A 24,725-nucleotide genomic window follows, 5' to 3' on the forward strand; every position below is an offset into this window, starting at 1 on the left:
CACAAAATACCATTTGGTGTACATCTTTGGCGCAAATCTCCTTGCTGCTTTCTTATGGACATCTGAGCTTCGGATTTAACCATGTATGGCCTCGTATACACGGATATCGCAAAGTGACAAAAATCCTTTGCATTTTTGTTAAATCTGATGTCATTATGAGCAAACTAAGCATAACGAGAGATGTGAGATTTTGAGGACAACCTAAGCACAAGATGGACATGTCTGAAAAGCTTGAGTTTCTCCCATCGAAGTGCAACTCCAGGTTGGACCGTTTCAGAAAGTTGTGAGAAAAGGGAGCTACTTCCTGACTTTCTTGTTATATTCTGAGAAAACTAATGTCCAACCCGGCTACTCCCACCTCACCCCCAAACGTATCAGACAAGCTAAAAACACAATGGAGAAATTCACTCCGCAAAAGTGCACAATGGAGAGGGTTTGGGCATTTACCTCCTTGGCACGACTCTACCAAGTGCCATCATAGCTGAGACTCCTGACAAGTAGATGAGGCCACAGGCCCCTTGGTGAAAAGCCATCTGGCTGGCTGTAACCAAAATGCTCGTAAGTGATTGGAAACCAATACCAAAAGTCAACAAAGGGACATATACCACTCCCATGCTGAGACCTAAGACCACACCAAGCAGCTGCAATGTATGCTGAAAAGAATAAAGACTGCACCATCTCCAGTGAGGAAGAAGATCTCAAGCTCACAATAAGACATAGTTCTGCACTGAAGGAAAAAGCTGATGAGGTGGCACCTGCCCCCAAAACAACAAGAGCTTAGCTCCAGATGAATAGAAAGAGGTGAACTGGCGCATGGAGGAGAATGAGGAGACCATCCTCTACTGCAAAGCGTATTCTGTGCACGAAGCATGCACGAAAAAGGACAACGCTTTATGGACCATCTTCAGAAGTTATGTAGAAAGTCAAAGAACAACAACATTTCACAACTTGGTTCTGAAAACCAAAATGGAGGTGGATACATTGAATCTTGGGAGGACTCCATTCCACATTCTGAAACCTGCGGATTTACAACCAACGTGAGAAACCAGGTACTAAATGTACATGATAGACAAAGCAATTACCCAAAATGACACAATGGTGAAACATTCTACTCATTTTAGAGACAGACTAAATTGAGGAATAAAAGTTAATGGCATTCGCTTGAAAGCACCCGATCTGAGATGACCTCCCAAACAAAGTACAGTACAGTTGAGTGCGATTCAGAGTTGGATGGATGAATAGAACACCTGTAGGCTGACATATGACAGGATAGCCCAGTTGATAGTTCTGAACCACATGATCCTGGATTTGTCCCCTGTATACTCAAATCTGATAAAATATTCGATTGCGTTCGACGATGGCAAAAGGCGATGCACCTTGAGGCACACCAGGGATCGAGGTCTTTGTTGTTGATGTTAGTTGGAGCTTTTTGTTGAAGTTAATGATCCAACTTTCATTTAAAATTGTAGATATAGCACTAGCATGATGGACCAAATGTCCCCTTGTTTAATGCAATTAAGTACTTGAAACACATGAAATGAAAAAGCTTATGTGGTAACAAGTAGAGTCACAGGAAAAATATTAATAAACGCATATATAATCCAGGTATATAGGGTCACATAAATGTAATAACAGAGGAAGGAACATTGATATTACATCAACAAACATCACTGGGGCCTGGCGGTATATCACAATCCTCGTAACACAGGAGTGCCTGCATCGCGATTTTGCAGCTGATGTTTGCCCAGGGTTAAACATCGAAGGGTGTGTGTGTGTGTGTGTTTGTGTGTGTGTGTGTGTGTGTGTGTGTGGTGTGTCCTAAATCTCTCCTCTTTATGCAACAAAACCTTCGACTTTCATCAACTTGGAGTTCCAGATGTGCTTGAACCAACCTTAGCTTTACGTCCGTGTTCCAAACAATCCTGCAGCTCGAGCTTGTCGCTTGTGTATGGAAAAAGGGGTCTGAGAACAAGAAGGCAGGAGTAGTGAGGTTGGGGTAGGGAAGGTTGGTGAAATACAAGAATAATGACAAAATTGGATTATAAGACCATCGCACAAATGACCATACGTATCTCGTTCCAATTGATCAAAATTTGATTGTCACACTCTTGTGTAAACCAAGTAGTATTTTGTGATTTTAATTTGTTTTTGACTTTCGCCACTGTTATTTCTGAACTGCACACCCTAAAATACCATTAATATTGTGTGTTAGGATCATGTGGGATCATGTCTGTGCAACCCGCCCGTGGCTCTGGAACCTTCCTTTGTGAATGAAGGACTTTAACCCGGAATCATTTTGCACCATTTTTTTTTCTTTCTGTATACAAGATCGAGGCTCGTGAAAGAGCTAACATTAATCACACAAAAAGTCAAACCGACACAAGACACAAAAAACAAGGGGGGCGGCAGACAAGATGGGGAGAGAGGGGGAAAGGACACAAACACAACATTTGAGAGCAGGCACATCGGGAGGACTTGGGGGGAGGTGGGAGAGGTATAAAACATATGAACACTGCAAGGAACACATTGAACACATCGAACACTTGAACACATTGTTCTTTTTATCATGCTTGGAAAACGCATCAAACTCCTCGTGGTGTAAAAGCACCTGCAGGGTATGCGGTGCAGACCCACAACCCACCTGTTCATGCCAGGAAGGTTCCCCCAGAAGTAGCGGGCTCGGTGGGCAGGCGAGACCTCTTTGGCATCGATCATCACTGGACAGGTCTAAATCCCATCAGAGCAAACAAAGATCCAAAGTGAGAGGCAGGTGTGGATTAGCGAAAGGTGTGGGGGTTGGGGAGTCATTAAAATTTCATTTAATTTTGTCTGTGGGATCAATTATTTAAAAAAATTCGGCATTAGAGGTGAAAAGTTCAATTAATAATTCACTGATCAAGTAATTAAATATATATCAGAGGATGATCCAAATGCTTCTCACTTGTGCAAACTAATTGCTGCCTGCAGGTAAAGTGTATGTATGACTGCATGGAGATGTGTGCAGGTGTTTATTGGAATTAAATAATAACTCCTGATAGTAAAACGTCCTTTTCCTATTGATATAATAATAAATAAATGACATTATTTTAACTTACACCTCCTCTTTCCTCCCCACTTCAATATTCCCTCTGCAAGTATGTACAGCGCATACTTCCTTATGTAGGAATCAACAGAAGTTTGAGTTATTATTATTTGTGCGTTGCCACTTCTTGCCAAATGTCAGCACGTAACAGCCAAGCCTGTACATGGCTTACTATGTCGTGCAGACACTAAGGTTCACTGTGAGGTGCATACATGATCACCGTGCACATAAGCTGTAGTCAACTCACATCGAGGAAGCGCGAGATGTCACGCTTGTCGTTGACACCCATGGCGACGACGTTCTCAAACATCCAGAAAAAGGGTCGTTCTTCACCCTCCTTGGGCCTCGCCTCGTGAAGGAGTCGGTAAAACTCGAAGAACAAACGGCCAGTCCCCTCTGTGTAGATATGTCATTGGGGCATAGGCAGAATAAGAAGTTTCTGCACATTCTACAACAGGCAGTGGGACATCTACCGGCACAGCTGAGCTTTGCTGTCTGCACCTGCTATGAAAAAATGTTTATATCCTCATGATTGTGTGGAGTCAAATGCTAATTTTCAGGTTTATAATAACAATTGCACAAGCCTATGCCTGTTTGACAAGACCATGGCTGGCTGTGGCCTACCCCACACCGCCTGGTCTTGGGCTCACCGTAGAGACCTTTTCTGGCTGGGTTGACGATGGACAAGTCATTGCAAGGACTTCCTCCGATGATGATATCAAATGGACCCCACTCTTTGATCTGAAAGAGTAACAGTATCATTCAGATAAGGGGCCATGGTAATGTTATTAAAAAAACAATTCTTTAAAAGATCAAAGGTCATGGAAGGGCAAGGTGATTTCGGTAATAAACTGAGAGTGGGCGTGGGGTCACGGTTGGACACAACAAGCAAGGGAATAACGAACAGGAAAAGAGAGAGGAGCCTGGGAGGAAACACAGAAACCTGCAAGTAAGATTGTTGGATTAGGAAGGGTTAATGTTGGTAACAGAGATCATGGGACAGAATTGGGGATCACACGAGATGGTGGTGCACTGCCTGCTTGAAGTCCTGGAGGGAAGAGTAAGACATAACGATCTCTGGAAGGTGGTTCCCTGGACTGGAGAAGTGAGGAATAAAAGTGTTGAGGTGTACAGTCAGCTCAGATTCTGGGAGTTTAACCAGGAGGCGGTTATTGGAATGCGTGCATCCTGGAGTTATTGGGCAGGGTCGGAGAGCTTATCAGGGACAGCAAGACTGGGGGAGAAACGATTACAAAAAAGCCACCGATCTGCCTGCAATGTGAGAAAAACATGTCACATGTAACAGGATAGCTCAGTTAGTAGTGTGTTCACTAATGAGGTGCATAGTTTAAGTTCGGACCAAACAAGTTGGGGTTTAACGAGGAACCATTCTGATGCTGTGCCAGCAGGGGGTGATATTTCTAGAGCACGTCGTCCTTTGGTAGGGAGGTCTGGGAGTGGGGCAGCGGAGGGGGCATAAAGCTCACCATGCCATTTTTGTTTAGGCTGTGGGTGTTAAAATACCTGAATAAGTGCTGGTACCCTGGTGAGATCCCCTGCTGTGGGATATATATACAGTATATACTCGTGTATATCTATATACTCGTGTATATATATACTCGTGGATATATATATGTACAGTATATATCTATATAAATAAAATATATATATATACAGTGGTACCTCGGCTTACGAGTGCCCCAACGTACGAGTTTTTCGGGATACGAGCCGTCGCTCGGGCGGTTTGTTGCTTTGGGATACGAGCCGAGATCCGATGTACGAGCTCGAAAAAATTTATTTTTTTGAATTTTCCGGTTGTGGCTTCCGGTTCCGGTCACGTGGTTATCTTGCCGTGAAAGCATCTCTGCTTGGATATAAAACACGCAATCGTCGAAATACATGAGCGAGGAATCTCCTTGCTCCAGCCGGTGACGTCATCGGCGGGGATCCCCGCCTCCAGAGTGGCTGGTCACGTGACCGCCAAAGCGTGTCGCGCGTGCGGGTATAATGAGCTACACCTGTGGATCACGTGACCACGGAAGCACGCCTCGCTTGAGAGGCATGGCTTTCGGTTTGCGTTTTGCTTTATAAGGCGCGATAAATGGGCTTTTGAGTGTTAGCGGTTCATGGCGTTGACGGTTCATGGCGGTTCATGACGGTTCATGACGGTTCATGGCGTTGACGGTCAAAAACCCATTACATCAATTTTACCAGGCACTGTACAGTAAGTACAGTGGACACCAAATGCACGGTGGAAGGCTAGAAGTAGAAGATCGTCCAAGACAAGTGAGAATAAGCCATACTTTGGAGATGACGTCATTCGCTGGTCCGATAACCAAAGATGTGGTATAAAAAACCAGGTGAGCTAACAATGCAGCAATGAAGGAATTCGGCCAAGGCACCGGCACACAACGACCTACCTACATCGAAAGACTCAATGCCAATGGTGACAGAAGCCAAGACGGCCGGCTTAAACACCGCCGAAAGACCACGGTGTACCAACTTACGATGCAGAACATCTTGCACTTAATATGATGACAACAGGTGCCATCCTCTGACGTACCATTACAGGTACAGGTACAGTACACGTGAGCACAGAGCAAAAGTTCACTGAAACCGAGATTAAGAAAAAAGAAAAAACACCTCGTGGTCCGTGCTCGATATCCGAGTTTCAATCTTTTCAAACACATGATGCTCTCGGTCACGGTATCTCCTGCGAGCTGCTTCTCCTTCAACCACACAAACAACAACTTCTCCATATCTTCATGGATAGAGGTCCCGAGCTTTGAAATAATCGTAACGCCCTTGGCTGGCGTTATAGCCTTTATGGACTCCTTCTGCTTCAAAATCGTACATATCGTAGAAGGAGTACGATCGTACTGCCTCGCCAAGTCGACAACACGCACACCTCACCTGGCATGCTCTTCTCCTCTGCTTAATAAAACCAGTTTATTTCTTTACATTCTCTTGTATTATGTACAGTATATACGAGGTCGTGCTTGTTTATACATTATTTGTTATTTATAAAGTACATTTTTGTTATTTAAAAGCACCTAACAAAAAAAATTGGTGTTTTTTTTTTTAGGCTGGAACGGATTAATAGCATTTCAATGCATTTGAATGGGAAAATTTGCTTTGACTTACGAGCGATTTGGCTTACGAGCTCCGTCACGGAACGGATTAAACTCGTAAGCCGAGGTACCACTGTATATATATATATATATATATATATATATATATATATATATATATATATATATGTATATATATACATACATATATATATATATATATATATATATATTATATATATATATATATATATATATATATATATGTATATATATATATATATATATATATATATATACATATACATATAATTAGTAGTACATACAGTATGAAGATGTGTTGGGGTGTGGACAGATCATGGGCGTGATTGAACAAAATGCATTTCGAGTTCCTGTGCCTTGAGTTTCAACTTTAAGGAACTTACATTTTTTCGAGTAATGTTCCGCACGTCCCCCACATAGGTAATGGTGCCCTCGTGGCGCACCTGCCCCACGGTGACCGAATCTTCACAAATTTCCGACGCCACATAACGTCCGACACGAAATCCAAGTTCTTTAAGGACAAGCATCCCTAGGGAGTTGTGATGAGTGCAAAGGGAAAATGTGTAAAATGGAATTTCCTACATTCACAAAGAGCCATTTTGCCATATCAATCAAGCTTGCAGAAGAAAAGGAAACAATTTCATGCCATCCCCCTTCCTCCATATTTATTAGCTTTACTAGGTTTGTCATCGACCATAGCCAACCCATTATGAGTCCAGCGCTTGCTAACGGAAGACCTACCTGTGGCTATGCCATCAAAAAGGGACAGAACGCGGATGGGTTTCCGTTGATCAGCTGGAATTGGAGGGAATATCTTTGGAGGTTCCTGGAGAAACAATCCACACGCTTGTTTCACACTCTACACACCCTGTTGTCTTTGCATGATAGCAGGTACTGCACACCCATATTTGATGAATACTTGACTTTTGATGCAGCCTTCAGACATGCACCATCTTATGATTGTTCAATTCAAACCTTTGTAAGATCTATATAATCATTAAATTTCACCCCACGTATTCCAACGCAGTCACAGCCTATATTCTTAAAACCCTCCTCCCCAACCACGATAGTCCGTGCATACAAATTCCTGATGGGAATCACTGGCGAAGAACTGCTGAAGACGGGTGGGCCAGTCGGCGCGTCTTTTCAGGTATCCGTGCTCGCCACACTCCAAGCACAGGTAGCACGTCCACGGATCCTTGGCAATAGCCGCCTTTGCTGTACCTGGCCCGACGAGTAGGTCAACACAGTCCAAGCAGAAACACCTGCACACACATGCTGAAACTATGAGAACCAAGGTAACAATAAAGTAGCATCGAAATTAGTTCAAATTTGTAGAAATTCCAAGAATAAATGAAGCAATGAGTTGATGAGGAGCCATCTTAATTCTGACAATATGCAAATGGAGGGCAGCAGGGGGGTGGGGAGAGAGAGGAGGGTCATTTAGTGTAAAAATTCCGCCATATTTGTGTCCATAATGGGCCAAAGTTAGAAAATATTGAATTGCCTATCTTGGTGATTAACACTTCTTCAACATCTATGGACCTATGATCCATAGAAGTTTATACGGCTTGGCATATAGTAAATTTGGTGAAGAAATCTGCATTCACCTTCAGAGGTCATGGACCAGACGGTCATATTATGAATGAACTTTAGTAAAAACAAAAATGGAGCTATAAATGTCCATGTCTGCTTTTTGGAGATGAACAATATTGAGGACGAACACCAAAAAGGCCAACCAAAACTCAAATCGAAGGCATTAACTCAAGCTGAGATACACACTAAACTCTCAACCCCCTTGTCCCCACTACCTGCAGCAGTTGTCGTTGCCACACATGATGACCTCCTGGCCAGCGCAGCAAATGGAGCAGTATGATTGATATCCATCTTCATCAAATAGGTAAGAACACTCCAAGTAGATGTCCTACAGGACACACAAAATGCACTCGCACTGTCCCACTCTGGCTACTCCAGAGTTATGTTGATGATCTCCGAGATATGAAATATGCATGTTGATAATCCGAACCCCAGAATTATCAAGTGGGATTTTGCAAAGTAATATTTTAACAGAGCAGCGTGGCATTTGCATGAACACGTGTGATGGAACAGCAACTTTTGGCAAACTTGTGTATATATACAGTATACAGTGTACACACATTATCTGTGGAAAATAGCAGAAACTGCACACTATAGGTAGGGTGCTGCATTTGCATAAAGTTCATAACCAGAAGAAATTAAACAAGTTACGAAAGTTGCTTCTGAACAATTGTAATTTTTTTTTTTTTTTTTGTATACTGAATCGAGGCTCGTGAAAGAGCTGAATGGTGGCAAGTTGGCTTTAATACAACATTTAACTTCTTCCGGTTATGTATGTATTTATGCACACACACACACACACACACACACACACACACACACACACACACACACACACACACACACACACACACACATACATATATATATATATATACATATATATATATAAACATATATATATATATATACATATGTAATATATATCCATCAAATGAACATTTCAGCAAGACTTGATAATGAATTTGAAGGTGGATCAGCAAGAACCAAATTCCCGAACTTAAACTTGGCAGGTTGCACTTCCGAGCTGAGTCCGAGTCGGAAAATAGCTCGGATATTTTCTCATTGCATGAAACGAAGTAATTGCAGTATTTTGAAAGTGTGTGCGGTAAAATGTGCATTTATATATGAATCAGATATGCTTTCGGATATGGATCAAATATGGATTCGAACGAAACTTGGTGAACAGGTTGGGTGAGTGACAAGGAGGAATTAATTAGATTTTGGTGAAGATCCGGATCCGGATACGAGAATTCTTTTGAGAAGATCTGGATCCGGAATGCGAGAATTTTTTTAAGGAGATCCAGATTCGAGAAGTTATGGATGGACTTTGACAAAACTTGGTGAATGAGTTGGGTAGGTGATAAGACCAAGCCGATTAGATTTTGGTTCAGGTCCGAATCCAGATCCGACCCATCAGTGGGATGCAAAACGTAAAATGTTCGTCCTGGCGTAGGTATGTGTTCTAGTTACCTTTGCAGCGGTACAATTTGTATTATTCTGTGACAGCAGAAACCCTTTAGATCGCTGTCATTTCCAGTGTAGGACATTGTTGTATGTATTGTAATGCGAGCAGTGCCAGCTGTACCTGTCAATGCAGCTTACATTGAGGCCATGCGTCTCCCGTGCGATCAATTTATGTACGCTTGATTCCAGCTCTTCCACGAGTCCTGATCATGTAAAAAGATGCATACTTATCCTAGTTCCGATCCAATCCAGGAACAGGTAAATTTTAGCGAAAATTACTGAGCCGGATCCAAACCGAGTTTTTGCTACCAAGTTCCAACACTATCTACACCCTCTATTTCTTCAAAATGCAGCCTGCTTTTTCCTCAATATTCCATCCACAGCCATCTGCATCACATTTACCATCTTGCAGAGCACATTGCTTGCAATACACAGCAGAGAGCATACCTTCGCCTGGTTAGCCATATCACTCAATGGTGAAGAATTACTTTTAAATTTCTACTACCTGGATCCGGATCCGAATCTTCACAAAAATCTAATCGATTATTCCTCGTCACAAACACAACCTGTCCAACAAGTTTCGTCCAAATCCGTCCACAACTTTTTGAGATATCCTGCTACGTATCGGTTTTGGCCCTATCTCCCAATGGTGAAGAATCACATAAAAATTCTAGTACCCGGATCCGAATCCGTATCTTCACCAAATTCGAATCATTTTGGCTGTATCACATACGCTACATCTCTGACAAATTTCGTCTGAATCCGTCCGCAACTTTTTGAGATATTTTGTTCACAAACGGACAGACAGACAGGGGTGAAAACATAACCTCCATCCACCTTTTGTGGCAGAGGTAAAAAGGACGAAATAACCTCATCTTTTGGTTTAATAGTTAGCAAAGATAAAAGTGAAATAAGGCGTCTGGTAATTGGTGGGCAATTTGCTGTAATCAGCACCAATTTTGAGGTAATATTTGTGCAAAACTAAGTTTTCTGTGGGAAAATGCCATTTGACAAACACACACTCATTTATGAGGGGACAAGGTTCTCATCTTGCGCTCAGGCCCTGCAACATTGAGGCGAATCACCCTGTTATCGCCCTCGATATAGGGCTTAAGGAAAATCCCCTTGTGTTTAATGGCAAGCAGGCTAGGGAGATAAAAAAAACAAACTCGAGGCCCATGAACCATCGTACCTGGCAATTCTCACACATGCCGCCCGCAAACAGGGGGTGAGGGTTCACATTATCCACTTGGCCACAACTCAGGCATATTTCTGGAGCACACGCAGATTCGTACAAGATGAACTGATGAGATTCGTTACAAGTTGAAGACTTGCTTCAGGCAAAGTATTAATGGTTAAAAACAAATAATTCGTTTTTATTGAGCCTTGCCACGCCCACCGTGAATTCACACCTTCGATGCTGAGCTCTTTTGCTTTAACTTGTTCAATCAACCTTTCTGCAACACAGATGAAGATGCAATGATGAGGTTAATGAGGCCAGGATAGCCTATAGCAAGTCCTTTTATAAAGAACATTAAAATGCAGCATGGAAGTCCAGAGTCTGTATCCTCCTTCTCCCCAGACACTTTAAAATAGTGATGTCATTCAGAACAGATACAGACAGATATAAGGGTGTGTGGAGGACCTCTACCCAAAACAAGAAACTCTTTCCCACTGTTAATTTATTGTTTTGTCCTCGCACAAATTCCTCCTTCACACTGCGTTTAGAACCAATCTCACTGACAGCTTTTTGCACCTAAGCCCCATCTCCTTCCCCTAAGCCCCGCCTCCTTCCCAAAAACCCTGCCCGCCTCCTCCCCTAAGGCCCACCTCTTCCCCTAAGCCCCACCTCCTTCTCCTAAGCCCTGCCTCCTTCCCCTAAGCCCCACCGCCTTCCCCGAAGCCCCACCGCCCTCCTCTAAGCCCCACCTCCTTCCCCTAAGCCTCACCGTCTTCCCTTAAGCCCCGCTTCCTTCCCCAAAACCCTGCCTCCTCTCCTAAACCCCACTGCCTCCCCTAAACCCACCTTCCCCTCATAAACTGTGCATAACCCCCTAAACTCTGCTTCCTCCCCTGCATCCTCTCCCTAAACCTGGCAATTCTCAAATTCCTAAACCTAAACCGAAACCCCTCCCTGCAGCTTCCCATAAACCGCACCTTCAATGAGGATGTAGGGATGCGTTCAAACCTGGAAAATCAGCAAATGATCATCCACCCGTACTTTATAGCACCACACGTCATCACGTGTTCAGTTATGTCAGCTGACCTCATGACATGACACTCGTCCATTCCTACTGGTTCGCCAGCGTTACGTTTCACTTTTCTCTATACTAACAGCTAGGGTTGAGCTGCAAACATGATAAACTCCTAACTAATCAGAAATGGATTCCATAGCAAGTCATAGGTATAGCAGCATAAAAATGCATTGAAGAAAATGAACACACCACTCGACAAACTCGCGATTTAGTGTAGCAGCATAGCAAACCTGTTGTGCATTTTGTGATACAAGCACCAAATTTGGCACAAATGTACATTAATATGTTGCGAACATTTTCAGATATTGGGCCACTTGAAATTCCGTAATTTTTTTTTTCAAATTTTTTCAAATTTCGTAATTTCAAATTTTTCGGGTGACACCGTCACAATTTCGGTCTTCGAGGCCGGCCGATATAGTGGGGCGGCTTAGCCCAAATATTCAAAAGAATTGTGCATTTTGTGATACAAGCACCAAATTTGGCACAAATGTACATTAATATGTTGCGAACATTGTGTGGTCAGCAATGAAGACGAGAGTCTGAATTACATGTATGCAAAAGACCTTGTGAACCAGTGAAGCAAATACACAGGTAAGCATGAATTAAATCTAGGGCATGATATAATTTCCATGATGTTTACCTCTACACTCAATGGTGGAAGGAGGTAATGTTTTGATCCCAGCTTGTCTGTATGTCTGTTTGTCTGTTAGTCCACAAAATTCCAGACAAAGCTTGTAGTAGTGGTAGTTGTAGTGGTAGTGGTGATAACAGAAATTGTTATATAGAACTGAACTTATATTATTATTATATGCAGAAAATAACTTCATTTCTATATGCCCTGCAGTGGACAGGTTAATTGGTTTATGCACTGAAGGGGTCACCCTGGTGTGCACTGCTGTGTTCTGCCTCACTGAGTTGTTCAGGTATGATGTACTCAGCACAAGCTTCCGGTCGGCCCGGAGGTGGGGGTGCGGGGCCTGTCACGGAACGTCAAAACAAACGGCCTGCCGGGGCCGCCCAAAAGTCGGGCGTGAGGGGCGCGTCCACTAATGGAACGCCTCTCGCTTCCCAGATCGAGGGCCACGTGGTCAGGAGAACCTCGTCCCTTCCGGTCACACTTTGCCTATCGGCCGGCCTCGAAGACCGAAATTGTGACGGTGTCACCCGAAAAATTTGAAATTACGAAATTCGAAAAAATTTGAAAAAAAAAATTACGGAATTTCAAGTGGCCCAATATCTGAAAATGTTCGCAACATATTAATGTACATTTGTGCCAAATTTGGTGCTTGTTTCACAAAATGCACAATTCTTTTGAATATTTGGGCTAAGCCGCCCCACTAATTCATTAAGCACTTTCGTATTCACCATATATGAATCATATTCGCCATCAGTGCAGTCTCATTTATTAATAGTTTGTTGTTGTTGTTGTTGTTGTTGTTGTTGTTGTCCACAGCAGTGTGTAACGAGAGTCGAGGCATGACCCATCACTCACCTTTGGAGATGTTTTTTTGTAAAGCTTTGTTCTTGATTGCGTCAGGTTCCGAGAGCCGAAGTTTCTTACTTGGTGGTAGAAGGTTAGGGAGAAGGCATGGCACAGCACACCGGAGTACACGCCGGTCCTCTGTAAATGCAGACACCATGCATGGTTAGTTCACGGTGATTTGACATGGACGTGGTTTTTGACTGCTTAGTAAAAACTTCGCCAAGCGCTAAGATTTTGCACTGGATCGGTCCTGTCCAACCCTGTTGTCGATAATTACCCGCGCCGGAGGAAAGGCTATTACATTTAGGTCAGTTTGTCTGTTTGTCCACACAGAACATGTGCGTGTCTATTAATTACGTACTATTGAAATTCTAACGTTGATGATAATTCGACATCATAATAATGATAACGACAATGATACATAATGAGAATTATGTTGTTCTTGTTACCTCCGCCACCAAAGGTGGACCATGGTTATGTTTTCACCTTTGTCTGTCTGCTTGACTGTCTTTAACCAGAATATCTCAAAAAGTTAAGGACGGATTGGGACAAAACTTGAGAAACAGGTTGGGTGTGTAACAAGGAGAAAGTGATTTGATTTTGGTGATGATCCGGATCAGAATCCGAGAATTGAATTTTTTTTATTTTATAAATGATTCTTCACTATTGAAAGATGGGGCCAAAAACAATGTATTGCAGGATATATCCATATTTCAAAAGGTTGTGGACGGATTATGACAAAACTTGGTGGAGGAGTTGGTTAGGTGACTCGATTTTGATTAAGGTCCGGATCCAGATCTGGCCTATCAGTGGGGTGCAAGATGTAAATTGTTCAGCCTGGTGGAGATATGCTCTCTATCAGCACACCAGCACACAAACACCACACAAAATACACCACAAAAATACACACACACAAACACCACACAAAATACACCACAAAAATACACACACACAAACACCACACAAAATACACCACAAAAACACACACACAAACACCACACAAAATACACGACAAAAATACACACACAAACACCACACAAAAAAAACACACACAAACACCACACAAAATAAACCACAAAACACACACAAACACCACACAAAATACACCACAAAAACACACACAGAAACACCACACAAAATACACCACAAAAATACACACACACAAACACCACACAAAATACACGACAAAAACACACACACACACACAAACACCACACAAACACAAGCACCACCCAAAATACACCACACAAACATCACACAAAATACACCACAAAAATACACCACAAAAACACAAACAACAGACAAAATACACACCAAACACATACATACACATACACACACACACAAAAAAAAACACAAACACACACACAAAATACACCACAAAAACACACAAACACCACACAAAATACACCACAAAAACACACAAACACCACACAATATGCACCACAAAAACACACACACCCAAACACCACACAAAATACACCACAAAACACACATACACAAAATAAACCACAAAACGCACACACACATACACACACACAAAATACACCACAGAACACACACACACCCAAACACCACACAAAATACACCACAAAACACACATACACAAAATAAACCACAAAACGCACACACACACACACACACACACACACACACACACACACAAAATACACCACAAAAACACACAAACACCATACAAAATGCACCACAAAAACACACACACCCCCAAACACCACACAAAATACACCACAAAAACACACAAACACCACACAATATGCACCACAAAAACACACACACCCAAACACCACACAAAATACACCACAAAACACACATACACACAAAATAAACCACAAAACGCACACACACACACACACACACACACACACACACACACACACACACACAAAATACACCACAGAACACACACACACACAAACACCACACAAAATACACCACAAAACAGACACACACACACACACCACACAAAATACACCACAAAACATACACACACACACACACACACACACACACACACACACACACACAAACAACACACAAAATACACCACAAAAACACAAACACCACACAAAATACACTACAAAAGCTCACACCCCCAAACACCACACAAAACAAGTCTTGGCGGGTGTCTGCAATCTCCGATTGCTCTTTGTAGTTGTGTTTGTATCCATTCCCGTGTCTTTCAATGTCTACTTGATACTGTCGTGATGAATTTGTGTTTGTGTCTGCTTTGGCCTCAGGTCTGATACACAATCTCTTTTTTATCCTGGGTGTCCTCCTGTCATGCTTTTCTTCTATTATACTTCTCTCTCTTCTGAAATCTTCTCAAAACCTACCCCCACCCACCCGATTAATAAAATATATGTAGACAGAAAAATAACAATCTCATTCGGCTTATTACTTCTTTGGTTATTCTATATCCTTCTCCTTGAATGAATGAATGAATGATCGTTTTAAGGCCATTTTTCCCCGCTAGAGCGGGGGTTGGCCTTGCGGGCCCCATGACAATCATGGTTCCCTGTTTGAGGCAATGTTTTTATGGCCGGACTTGCGGGCCCCATTCCCTGTTTGAGGCAATGTTTTTATGGCCGGACTTGCGGGCCCCATGACAATCATGGTTCCCTGTTTGAGGCAATGTTTTTATGGCCGGACTTGCGGGCCCCATGACAATAATGGTTCCCTGTTTGAGGCAATATTTTTATGGCTAGATGCCCTTCCTGACGCCAACCATTAGTCGCCTCTTACGATGCGCAGGGATACGGTGTACCTATTCTAAATTGGGGTACACACCGTGATCATTCATCCCAGCAAGCTGGTACTCAATTTGCCGACCTCAGAAGGATGACAGGCTGAGTCATGAGTCAACCCCCCTGGCTTTAATTCAGCGATCAACCGGGATTCGAACCCAGGATCCTAGGATCCCAAGCCGGCACCCTAACCACTAAGCCTTCTCCTTCAGTTACTTAAAATAATCAATTTGGTACTCAGTCAAGCTGGTACTCAATTTGCCGACCTCAGAAGGATGACAGGCTGAGTCATGAGTCAACTCCCTGGCTTTAATTCAGCGATCGACCAGGATTTGAACCCAGGATCCTAGGATCCCAAGCCGGCACCCTAACCACTAAGCCTTCTCCTTCAGTTACTTAAAATAATCAATTTGATTATTTGTTTAAAAACTTTAAAATGACATTAACAAAAGTTTAATCTCCCTTTTCTCTTTGACACAAACTTCTTTCGCCCGTCTGATTAATATCTCATGTCCCAACCTCTTCTTCTTCTTCACCATCCTTTTTATTCCAGTTCTGCTGAGCTCAGAACCCTTATTTTTGACCTGGTTGTGATGTCTGTCTTTATTTGACACAGCTTGGAACCACAAGAGATATTCGGTCTGTAGAGAATACCAGCCTACGACATAACTCTTCATGGTCTGCACCCAAAGTGCGTCCCGTCGCCGCCACCTTGCATTCCGCTGCCCCCACGGCACGCCCCACATTCCCCACGGTGCACCTAACCTCACACACCACTCACTTCTCATCTACTCCTACCCCGTCCATCACAGTGGGGTCCACCAATATTCGGTCTGGATTCTAAAATTTCTGATTTCTCCATTCAGGTTGCTGCTCCAGACATTGTATGTTTAGCAGAAACGTTTCTCTCACAGGATGTTTCAGATTCTCCTGCGTCTCTCCATGGTTATTTTCTTTGCCGCTTTGACAGGCCTCACCCCCACTCCAGAGGCGGTGTTGCAGTGTATGTTAAGAACTTTATTGCTCAATGTCCATTGTCCTCACTAATCCCTCCAAGATCTTTGGAATATCTCTAGCTGTGTATACCTCTCCACAACCAACTAATGTTTGTCTGTGTGGTATACCATCCATCCAATGATGATGACCCCATACACAGTACACCTCTATTTCTTCTCATATGGATTAACTCATAACCATCCATTTTAAGGCAGATTGTCTAAACTTTGTGTCATCTCATGTACTCAATCCATCCGCTCTATCCCCATCATGCCCCTCCATACCTACGTCTAATTTGTCCGTATGCAGCAGAAAGCTGCAGTGTAGCATCATTGGCTGGGGACGCAGCGCCACTCTTGCGGTGCCATCTGCTGGTTAGGGCAGGAATTTGTAATTTGGCCATGATGCTGACAATAGCTCGCCGACTCTTTGCGAAGGACACAATGGGATATTTAACGTCCATCAATGAATGCTGGCAGACTATTAATTATGTATTATTGATTATGTATCCCAATTTAACGTCCATCAGAGGGGCGGCACACACATTGATGAATCGCCCTGCCTGTGAAACAGCAGAATGACAGTTTATAGATGGGTCGGGATTAAAAGCCAGACTAGCCAGCTTGGAGGCGAGTGTGCATACCTCCTGTCCATCCTGTCAGCCCTTTTGTACACACTGCCTACTAGAGTTTGTATCCTTTTCAACCGAGAAAGTTATTCGAACCTTGACTCTGCATCAGTGACGGGCCCAGGTGCCATCAGTATCAATTTTCTCAAATCCTTCTCTGCCATTCTTGCTTCCGCTTTGTCTGCCTGATTCAATCTGTCCTGATTTGGCCGCCTTCAGACAGCCTGCTAACCCTACCAGAAGGGTGCAACAACAGACCCGACCAACTATGGGCCAGTGCAACTTAACGGAATCCATCATTATTTCCTTTATCAAGTCATGCCTGTTTTCCAAAAGACTGATCTCTGACCATCAGCTTGGATTTTGTCCCCATCACTCAACTCTGAACATGCATTTGCTCCTCTCACAATGGTTGGAGGCCCTCAATCTCAAACAAGGGGATATAACTGTTTTATTGAACATATCTCATGCATTCGACACAGTCTGGTATCCTGGTTTGCTTGTGAAGCTCTCTGCCCATGGCATACAAGGCTACCTACCTTCATTCCTGGATTTCTAACTTCCACCACTAGTGCAGTCAATGTATTGCCATCAATGGGACCCTTTCCCATCCCCTCCCAGTGGAGGCTGGAGTTCCCCAAGGCAGTGTTTTGGTCCCAGTCTTGTTCCTCATCAACATAGATGGCCTCTCCAATGCCCTGGAAAACTCTATCTTCCTTTTTGCAGACGACTCCACATTGTGTTGTACAGTACTCCATCCCACTGTAAGGCAGACTGTAGCAGCGTCTTTCTCTGCTGATTTAGAAATTATTAGACTCTGGTCTGACAAATGTAACATGTCCTTAAATCCTGGAAAATCCCACAGTCTCACTCTATTTCTTCGGAATGATCGTCAAACGAACCAGCTATCTACTTCCTTGGTCATCCACTGGAAGAGGTTCAGTCTCTTGAACTTCTAAGCCTTATTATCAGCCAGACCTTTCCTGGGTCGACCACTAAGCAAACATGGCCTCTAAAGCCAGTTGCAGACCTCCCATTGATCCAAGTCTTACCTTAGAAAATCAGAGCTACTCAGTCTACAAGGCCTTTGTCTGTATCTCAATGGAGTAATGTTCTCCGCTATGGGCTGGTGCTCCAGCATCACGTCTGTGTGTCCTGGATTCTGTTGAATCTAAAGCTCTGAACATTACTGGAATCTCATATCCACCAATAAACCACCATCTCTTATTTTCCCCCATCCATAACCTTGATCTCTTCTACCCCCGTTAATTCACCCCAAATCCACTTTTTTTTAAATACCAACTTCTTTCCTGGAATTTCTAGCAGTGTCCATGTATTTTATAATCTCTCCCACCCCCCCACCCCCCACTCCATCTTCCCATGCCTCCTCCCCCCCAAGCCCTCTCCTTCCCACAGATCTTCCAATGTCCCTGTTCTCTGCTGTTGTACTTGTGTGCTTCCCTCTCTCTCCCCATCTTGTCTCCCGCTCCAATTATTGTATGTTTTGTTTGTCCGATTGTTTTTTTTTTTTGTGATTGATGTTAGCTCTTACACGAGCCTCGATCTTGTATACAAAAAATAATTAAATAATCTCTCACAATGAGGCCAAAGCATAAGGTCTGTTGCTCTCACATTGCAGGCAGCTCAGTGGTCTCTATTTTTGTACCACCTATTCTGCGATACTACTCCCTCTGCAACCCTCCCCAGAAACTCTGGGATGCATGCCTTCTTCCACTATTTCTCTCCTGGTTAACCTTCCAAAATCCAGGCTCACTGCACACCTCAACTCCTTTGTTCCTTGCTTCTCCCGTGTATGCAGCCGCTTCCAGATCCCACTCTTCCTTCCAGGGTTTAAAAGTAAGCACTTCCCCTGGAACCTGCTGTCATCCCCAATCCTGACCTATGCACTTTATTACACCCTTATAATCCCTCCAAATCAAACCCTCTTACTTGCTGGTTTCAGCGTTCTTTCTTTCCTTTCTTCATTTTTCCTTTCCTGTTCATTCATTGTCTTTGCGAGTGTGCCCAATTAATTGCCCCGCTACACCACTGTCAGTTCAAACTTGCTCTTCCATGAGCTTCACTCTTGTAGAGATGGCAATGGGAATGTAAATGTATCAAAGACTAATATATCAGTTCGAAAAAAATTAATTGGGAGAATGCACAGAAAACATGTGAAGAACAAGGACATTTGAATACATCAGTGTACCTTTTCCATCATAAACAAGAGAGTTCATAGAATGTGCAATCAAGATGGGATTCCGTACATTTTGCCAATTCCATAGCCAAATTATTGCTAATCCACAGGCCCATGTTTTGATTCATTTTTCAATTCATGTTCTACACTATTCAAAATATAAAATTTCAAAATATAAAATATCTTCACTCTGTAAACCAGTGAAGAACTGCATAGAACACAAAAATTTGTTCATGAAATGACCTCTGACCTTCAGAAGGCTGCAATCCATTGACGCCCGTGGGAATAAATCCTCCAAGGGCCCAATCTAACATGGGCTGCAAAAGCTCTTCAAGTACACCACGTTGAGGTTCACCATCTCCAAACTGATCAACGGCTTCAAATGATTTTTCTGCTCGCTCACTCGCCACCTGGGTACATGGGTGTAGCCCGTGTGATGCAGATATATGGCACAGTAAGACACAGACACATGCAGTGTGACACCGGCACATGCACAGTCAGACAACACATGCACAGTGAGACGATGGCACGTGCGCGCACACACACACACAAACACACACACACACACAAACACACACACACACACAAACACACACACACACACACACACACACACACACACACAAACACACACACACACAAAGTGAGACGATGGCAGACGTGATGAGACACTGGCACATGTATAGGAAGTGAGACACCAACACATGGGCATGAACACTCCTACTTGCCCAATTCGCTCCAACCAACTCTATCCTCCTATCACTGAATCCATAACCACCTCAACAAAAATCTACTCACATTTACTTTGTCAGCCCCCTTTAACATCTTATATATTTCTATCATGTCCACATGTAATCTCTCATCTATGGTAAGCAGCCATATTTTTGTAACCTCTACTCAAATAACATCCGTTAGCTCTAGAATCAGAGTGTGATAATAACGATGCAATTATATCGTATAAAACAAATGTAGTACAAGTGGTAAAGGTTAGAAGAGGTATACGGTGCATGCATCACAGTGAGGCTTTGCCTACCTTCAGTGCTTCAAAGACGGCCCGTCGGTATGCCACACGTTTGTTGTACGTTGGCCAATGAAAATGCTCTGTGAACTCGCCCAATGGTCGTAACTTGTCCAGTTGCACCTGAAGACACAAAGCAAGGTAACCAGGCTTACAATGTGTTGAACTACTGATTGATTTGTTCCTTTCTTCTCTCGTCTGTTCACCACTTCCTATCTCAGGTCACTCCTCCGCTTACCTTTAGGTTTTTGAAGCTAAAGGCCATAGACTTCTCATGGCCCATTTTATGTCCATGTGCATTGTCATATATTTAAAAAAGTAAACTCGTGTATAGGATGTAAGAGCGGGATTCTAACTAGAGGTCGACCGACATGGGTTTTTCAAGGGCCGATGCCGATAATGATATTTAGAGCATCGATATATGCATCTGATAAAACAATTTAATAATAGGAAGAATGACCGCACTGTGGTCACAACCTGCAACAAAATCCGGTAATGGGCCAATTGGGAAACACACATTTAATGCGCTATTAAAAGATTAACTCGACACATCTCACTCATGACAGCCTCCACCACGGTTATATCAGAATGAGCTGATTTGTCACACAGTCTTTAACGCCAACAGATTGTTTAACGCCATTATGGGGCCGTTTAAAAATTACATAATCCGATTTTTAGGGAGCTATGTACCTTGCATGCTGACAGGCTTGAGTAAACTTTTTTATTTACTAACTAAATAATTGCTATTTGATGCTAGAGGAGCCTACCAGTCGCTTCATTGACGGCCCGATTAGTCCTCCAATTTGCCAAAATAAATGTACCCGTGTGAAGAGTGCTTTAACCTCAGCGTTGCCCAGGTACAAAAGGAAATTGGAATACCAAAAGTTGCTACATGGGACACATTTATATCGAGAATTTATGTCCTCCCCGCCCACCACACCCCCACGCGAGGTATATTAACCTCCACCCTCCTCCCCTTCTCACACAAAGTTGTATTTGTATCCCAAATTTGGAATTTGTAACTTAAAATATGTGGCAGTGCATAAGGAACAAAGAAAGCCAGAGAGACAGAGACAGACAGACAGACAGAGACAATGGCGTTTATATATATATATATAATATATATATATATATATTAGCAGAAGTACCCGGCGTTGCCGGGCGGGGGAGGGGGAGAGAAGGGGTGGAAGGGGAGGGGAGGGAAGGGGACAGGAGCGGAGGGGGGGGAGGGGGAGGGGAGGGGAGGGGGGGGAAGGGGAGCGGGACGGGGGGGGGGGAATGGGGGGGAGGAGGGGAAGGGGGCGGAGGGTGGAAGGGGAGGGGAGGAGGGGAAAGGGGAGGAGGAGAGGGGGAAGGAGGTGGGAAGGAGGGTGGAAGGGGAGGGGAGGGGGGAAGGGGGGGAGGGAGGGGTGGGGGAAAGGGGACGGGAGGGGAGGGGGAGGGAGGGGAGGGGGGGAAGGAGAGGGAGGGGTGGGGGGAGGGAGGGGAGGGGGGACAGGGAGGGAGGGACGTGAGCGAGTCTGGCGGCGAGGATGGAACATCACGTGATCGCTCTGAACGAATCAGCGAGCTGCTCTGGCACAGGCTGCGATTCAGTGCATAATGTTCCTCACTGAAATGCGCTACATTAACTATGAATAAAAAATATGGATCTCGTCATCGGAGGTCATTTTTAGGGAGGCCATATCCTTCCCAGGCCCAATGGCCATGTCTATGCCAAAAATCAAGTACGTGAGCCTCTCCATTTAGGAGTCTATAGGTAACACACACACAAACTGTGTTTTATTGATATATAAAATATATTTATATATAGATTGATTGAGTTTTTCATCGTACGTCATCATGAGTAACACTCAACCCAAAAAAGCCAATGGAAATCTGACGCAACAAACCCGGGCAGTGTATAATCAGCAGAGGCCTTACAGGTCTGATGTCTTAGGCTGACCAGAAAACCAAGATGGTGGCCATAATATTTTGTCTGGGTGCCAGGGCTATGGTGGGTGGAGTCAAGCGACAAATGTGTGTGGGTCCGACAGCTGTCTGATCAATGGGTGCACATTTCAAAAATCGACTTCGAACAAGAACCACAACAACCCCAACAACCATGCGGTGCTACTGTAGACCTGTGACACGTCGCAGGTAAAAAAAATTGGAATTACCCAAAATTGTCGAACTTAAATTAAAACATTTATTTGACACAACATATTATACACTCAAAAACACAGAAAGTATCATGCATTTGTAAACAGCAGCATTTATTTATAGTTAGTCCACCATTCCTCATCTTAAAAAAATTAGGCAATGTATAAAACCAAAGCAAAAGAGTTGGAAAAACTTTTGAGCATTTTTGAAAATAAAAAGTTTTGGGGCACTTGTGTGAACAGAACAGCAGCATTTTCTTCAGTAGGTCTGTACTTTACATCTTATCATACTAAAATACGCAATTTGGTGTATGTATGTCTGACCGCGATACATTTGGTCATTAGTTGTTATTTATACAATCTCAACCAAACATGATGGCAGGATTAAGGGTCACATGATGGAGGTTGTTGTGACTTCATTTGTAGTGTAGTGACTTCTCCCCCTCCCCATGGGGATTTTTCTCCTTGAACAAACACCATGTTAAGGCTTATCATGGAATTTTTCCAAGGTCGCTTCTAATAGCAAAAGTAATAACAACAATAATGATAATAGCATAATATTAATGTTATTACAAAACAATATCCCACCTCCCCAAGGGGTTTTTTGACGTGCGATATTGCCACCGACACCCTTACGTAATTAAATTATATGATAGGGAATTTAAAAATATTATAAACCACAAACACGATTACCTTTTTAAAGGGTCGCTCCGCTGTTTAACACGAAGCTGAAAGAAATTTGGAGGACCCCCGGCATCCTTGAGGCGTTCTATGCTTATCGTGTCCACCACAGACGAATATACCTTAGCCTAGATCTACTATAATCTATATACCCCAGAGAGGATAATAACATGACCCTTCCTGCTGCTTACGTAGGGAGTGGGTGTACTGGTTGTTAAAAACAGTCCAGAATCCTTAGTTTTTTGGTCTTTTATCCTGAAAACCAGCAACCCTTTGGTCATCAAGCTGCCTAGTCTGGCATCACGAGAAGGAAAGTTTATCTTAATTTTTTTTCTTTTCTTTATTTTTCCCCATATTGGCCATATCGGCACCATCATCGGCACCATTAGTTCTAACTAGCTATGGTGCTGCAACTCACTGCCTGAAAGAGACAGCACAGTTAGTCAATGCTTGAGACCTCATTCACCTCTAAATGCCACAGACTACAGGTTTATTGGTAGCAAAAGCAGCAAGAACGGACTAGATAGGAAAAACAGTGTACCACGTTAAAGTAAAATCTGAGATCCAACATTGCAATAGTCAATAGTAAAATCTCACACATGCTGGTAGGTTTGTTTTTCTCCAGACTATTCAACACACCTGGTTACCTGAGTGTTAGTACAAATAAAAACGAGTGGTTATGCAGCAGGGCAAAAGCCCTAGGAATTGGTCCAACCTCTGGGCGATTCTATTGGAGAGGGACTAAATGGCCCAAAATCATGCATGAGGCTTCTTTGTACCCACAGTGCATTGCTGTAGTATCACATTCAATTGGGCTCCCATGATTTTGAAATTACTGGGGTACCCTCAGGACCAATGTTGGCATCCACGCACCACCAGAGATGTACAATATTGCATGTACATTTAACGGAGTACCTTCGCTTGTGCCTTGAAGGTTTGTTGCCCACTGGTGTGACCTGCACTGTCCACGTGTGTAATCTGTAATGCCCACAAATGAAACCTGCATTACCCAGAATATGACCTGCATCACCCACATATATTACCTGTGCTGCCCACAGGTGTGGGGCCCTGAAGAAACATGTGTTGCATATGTGGAATGTATTTCCTGCTAAGCGGTCACATAGCACATAAAGTCCATTATTGCAGTGATACTCCAACACTGAACGATATCACATGTGATACTCATAACAATCCAACAGCACCATGTTAGGACACCAGTATTCAGAAGAATCTTTGGTAACCTCAACACTTATAGTTCCTTCAGGAAGTATTCACACCCCTTGACTTTTTCACATGTTGTTAT

At 43.3% G+C, this 24,725-nt stretch overlaps 1 protein-coding gene across 10 annotated transcripts in view; it reads right to left on the reverse strand.

Annotated features, from left to right (window-relative positions):
* LOC137438841 (DNA (cytosine-5)-methyltransferase 3A) overlaps positions 1-24,725 on the reverse strand; it is a 90,316-nt gene that overhangs the window by 5,155 nt on the left and 60,436 nt on the right. For 9 of the 10 annotated variants that reach the window (XM_078767326.1, XM_078767325.1, XM_068134255.2 and 6 more), the window contains 13 exons: positions 20,616-20,723; positions 19,833-19,992; positions 13,006-13,134; positions 10,671-10,715; positions 10,451-10,530; positions 8,007-8,119; positions 7,277-7,460; positions 6,937-7,021; positions 6,579-6,724; positions 3,733-3,823; positions 3,330-3,478; positions 2,642-2,727; positions 1,893-1,962 (listed from right to left, as the gene is read on the reverse strand). In XM_078767326.1, the coding sequence (XP_078623452.1) occupies positions 1,893-1,962; positions 2,642-2,727; positions 3,330-3,478; positions 3,733-3,823; positions 6,579-6,724; positions 6,937-7,021; positions 7,277-7,460; positions 8,007-8,119; positions 10,451-10,530; positions 10,671-10,715; positions 13,006-13,134; positions 19,833-19,992; positions 20,616-20,723 (1,446 nt within the window). The remainder of the gene's footprint in view (positions 1-1,892; positions 1,963-2,641; positions 2,728-3,329; positions 3,479-3,732; positions 3,824-6,578; positions 6,725-6,936; positions 7,022-7,276; positions 7,461-8,006; positions 8,120-10,450; positions 10,531-10,670; positions 10,716-13,005; positions 13,135-19,832; positions 19,993-20,615; positions 20,724-24,725) is intronic. The other variant, XM_068134256.2, reaches the window with a different exon arrangement.

This window comes from Myxine glutinosa, chromosome 13, assembly GCF_964187855.1.
Source record: "Myxine glutinosa chromosome 13, kmMyxGlut1.1, whole genome shotgun sequence".
NCBI lineage: Eukaryota > Metazoa > Chordata > Myxini > Myxiniformes > Myxinidae > Myxine > Myxine glutinosa.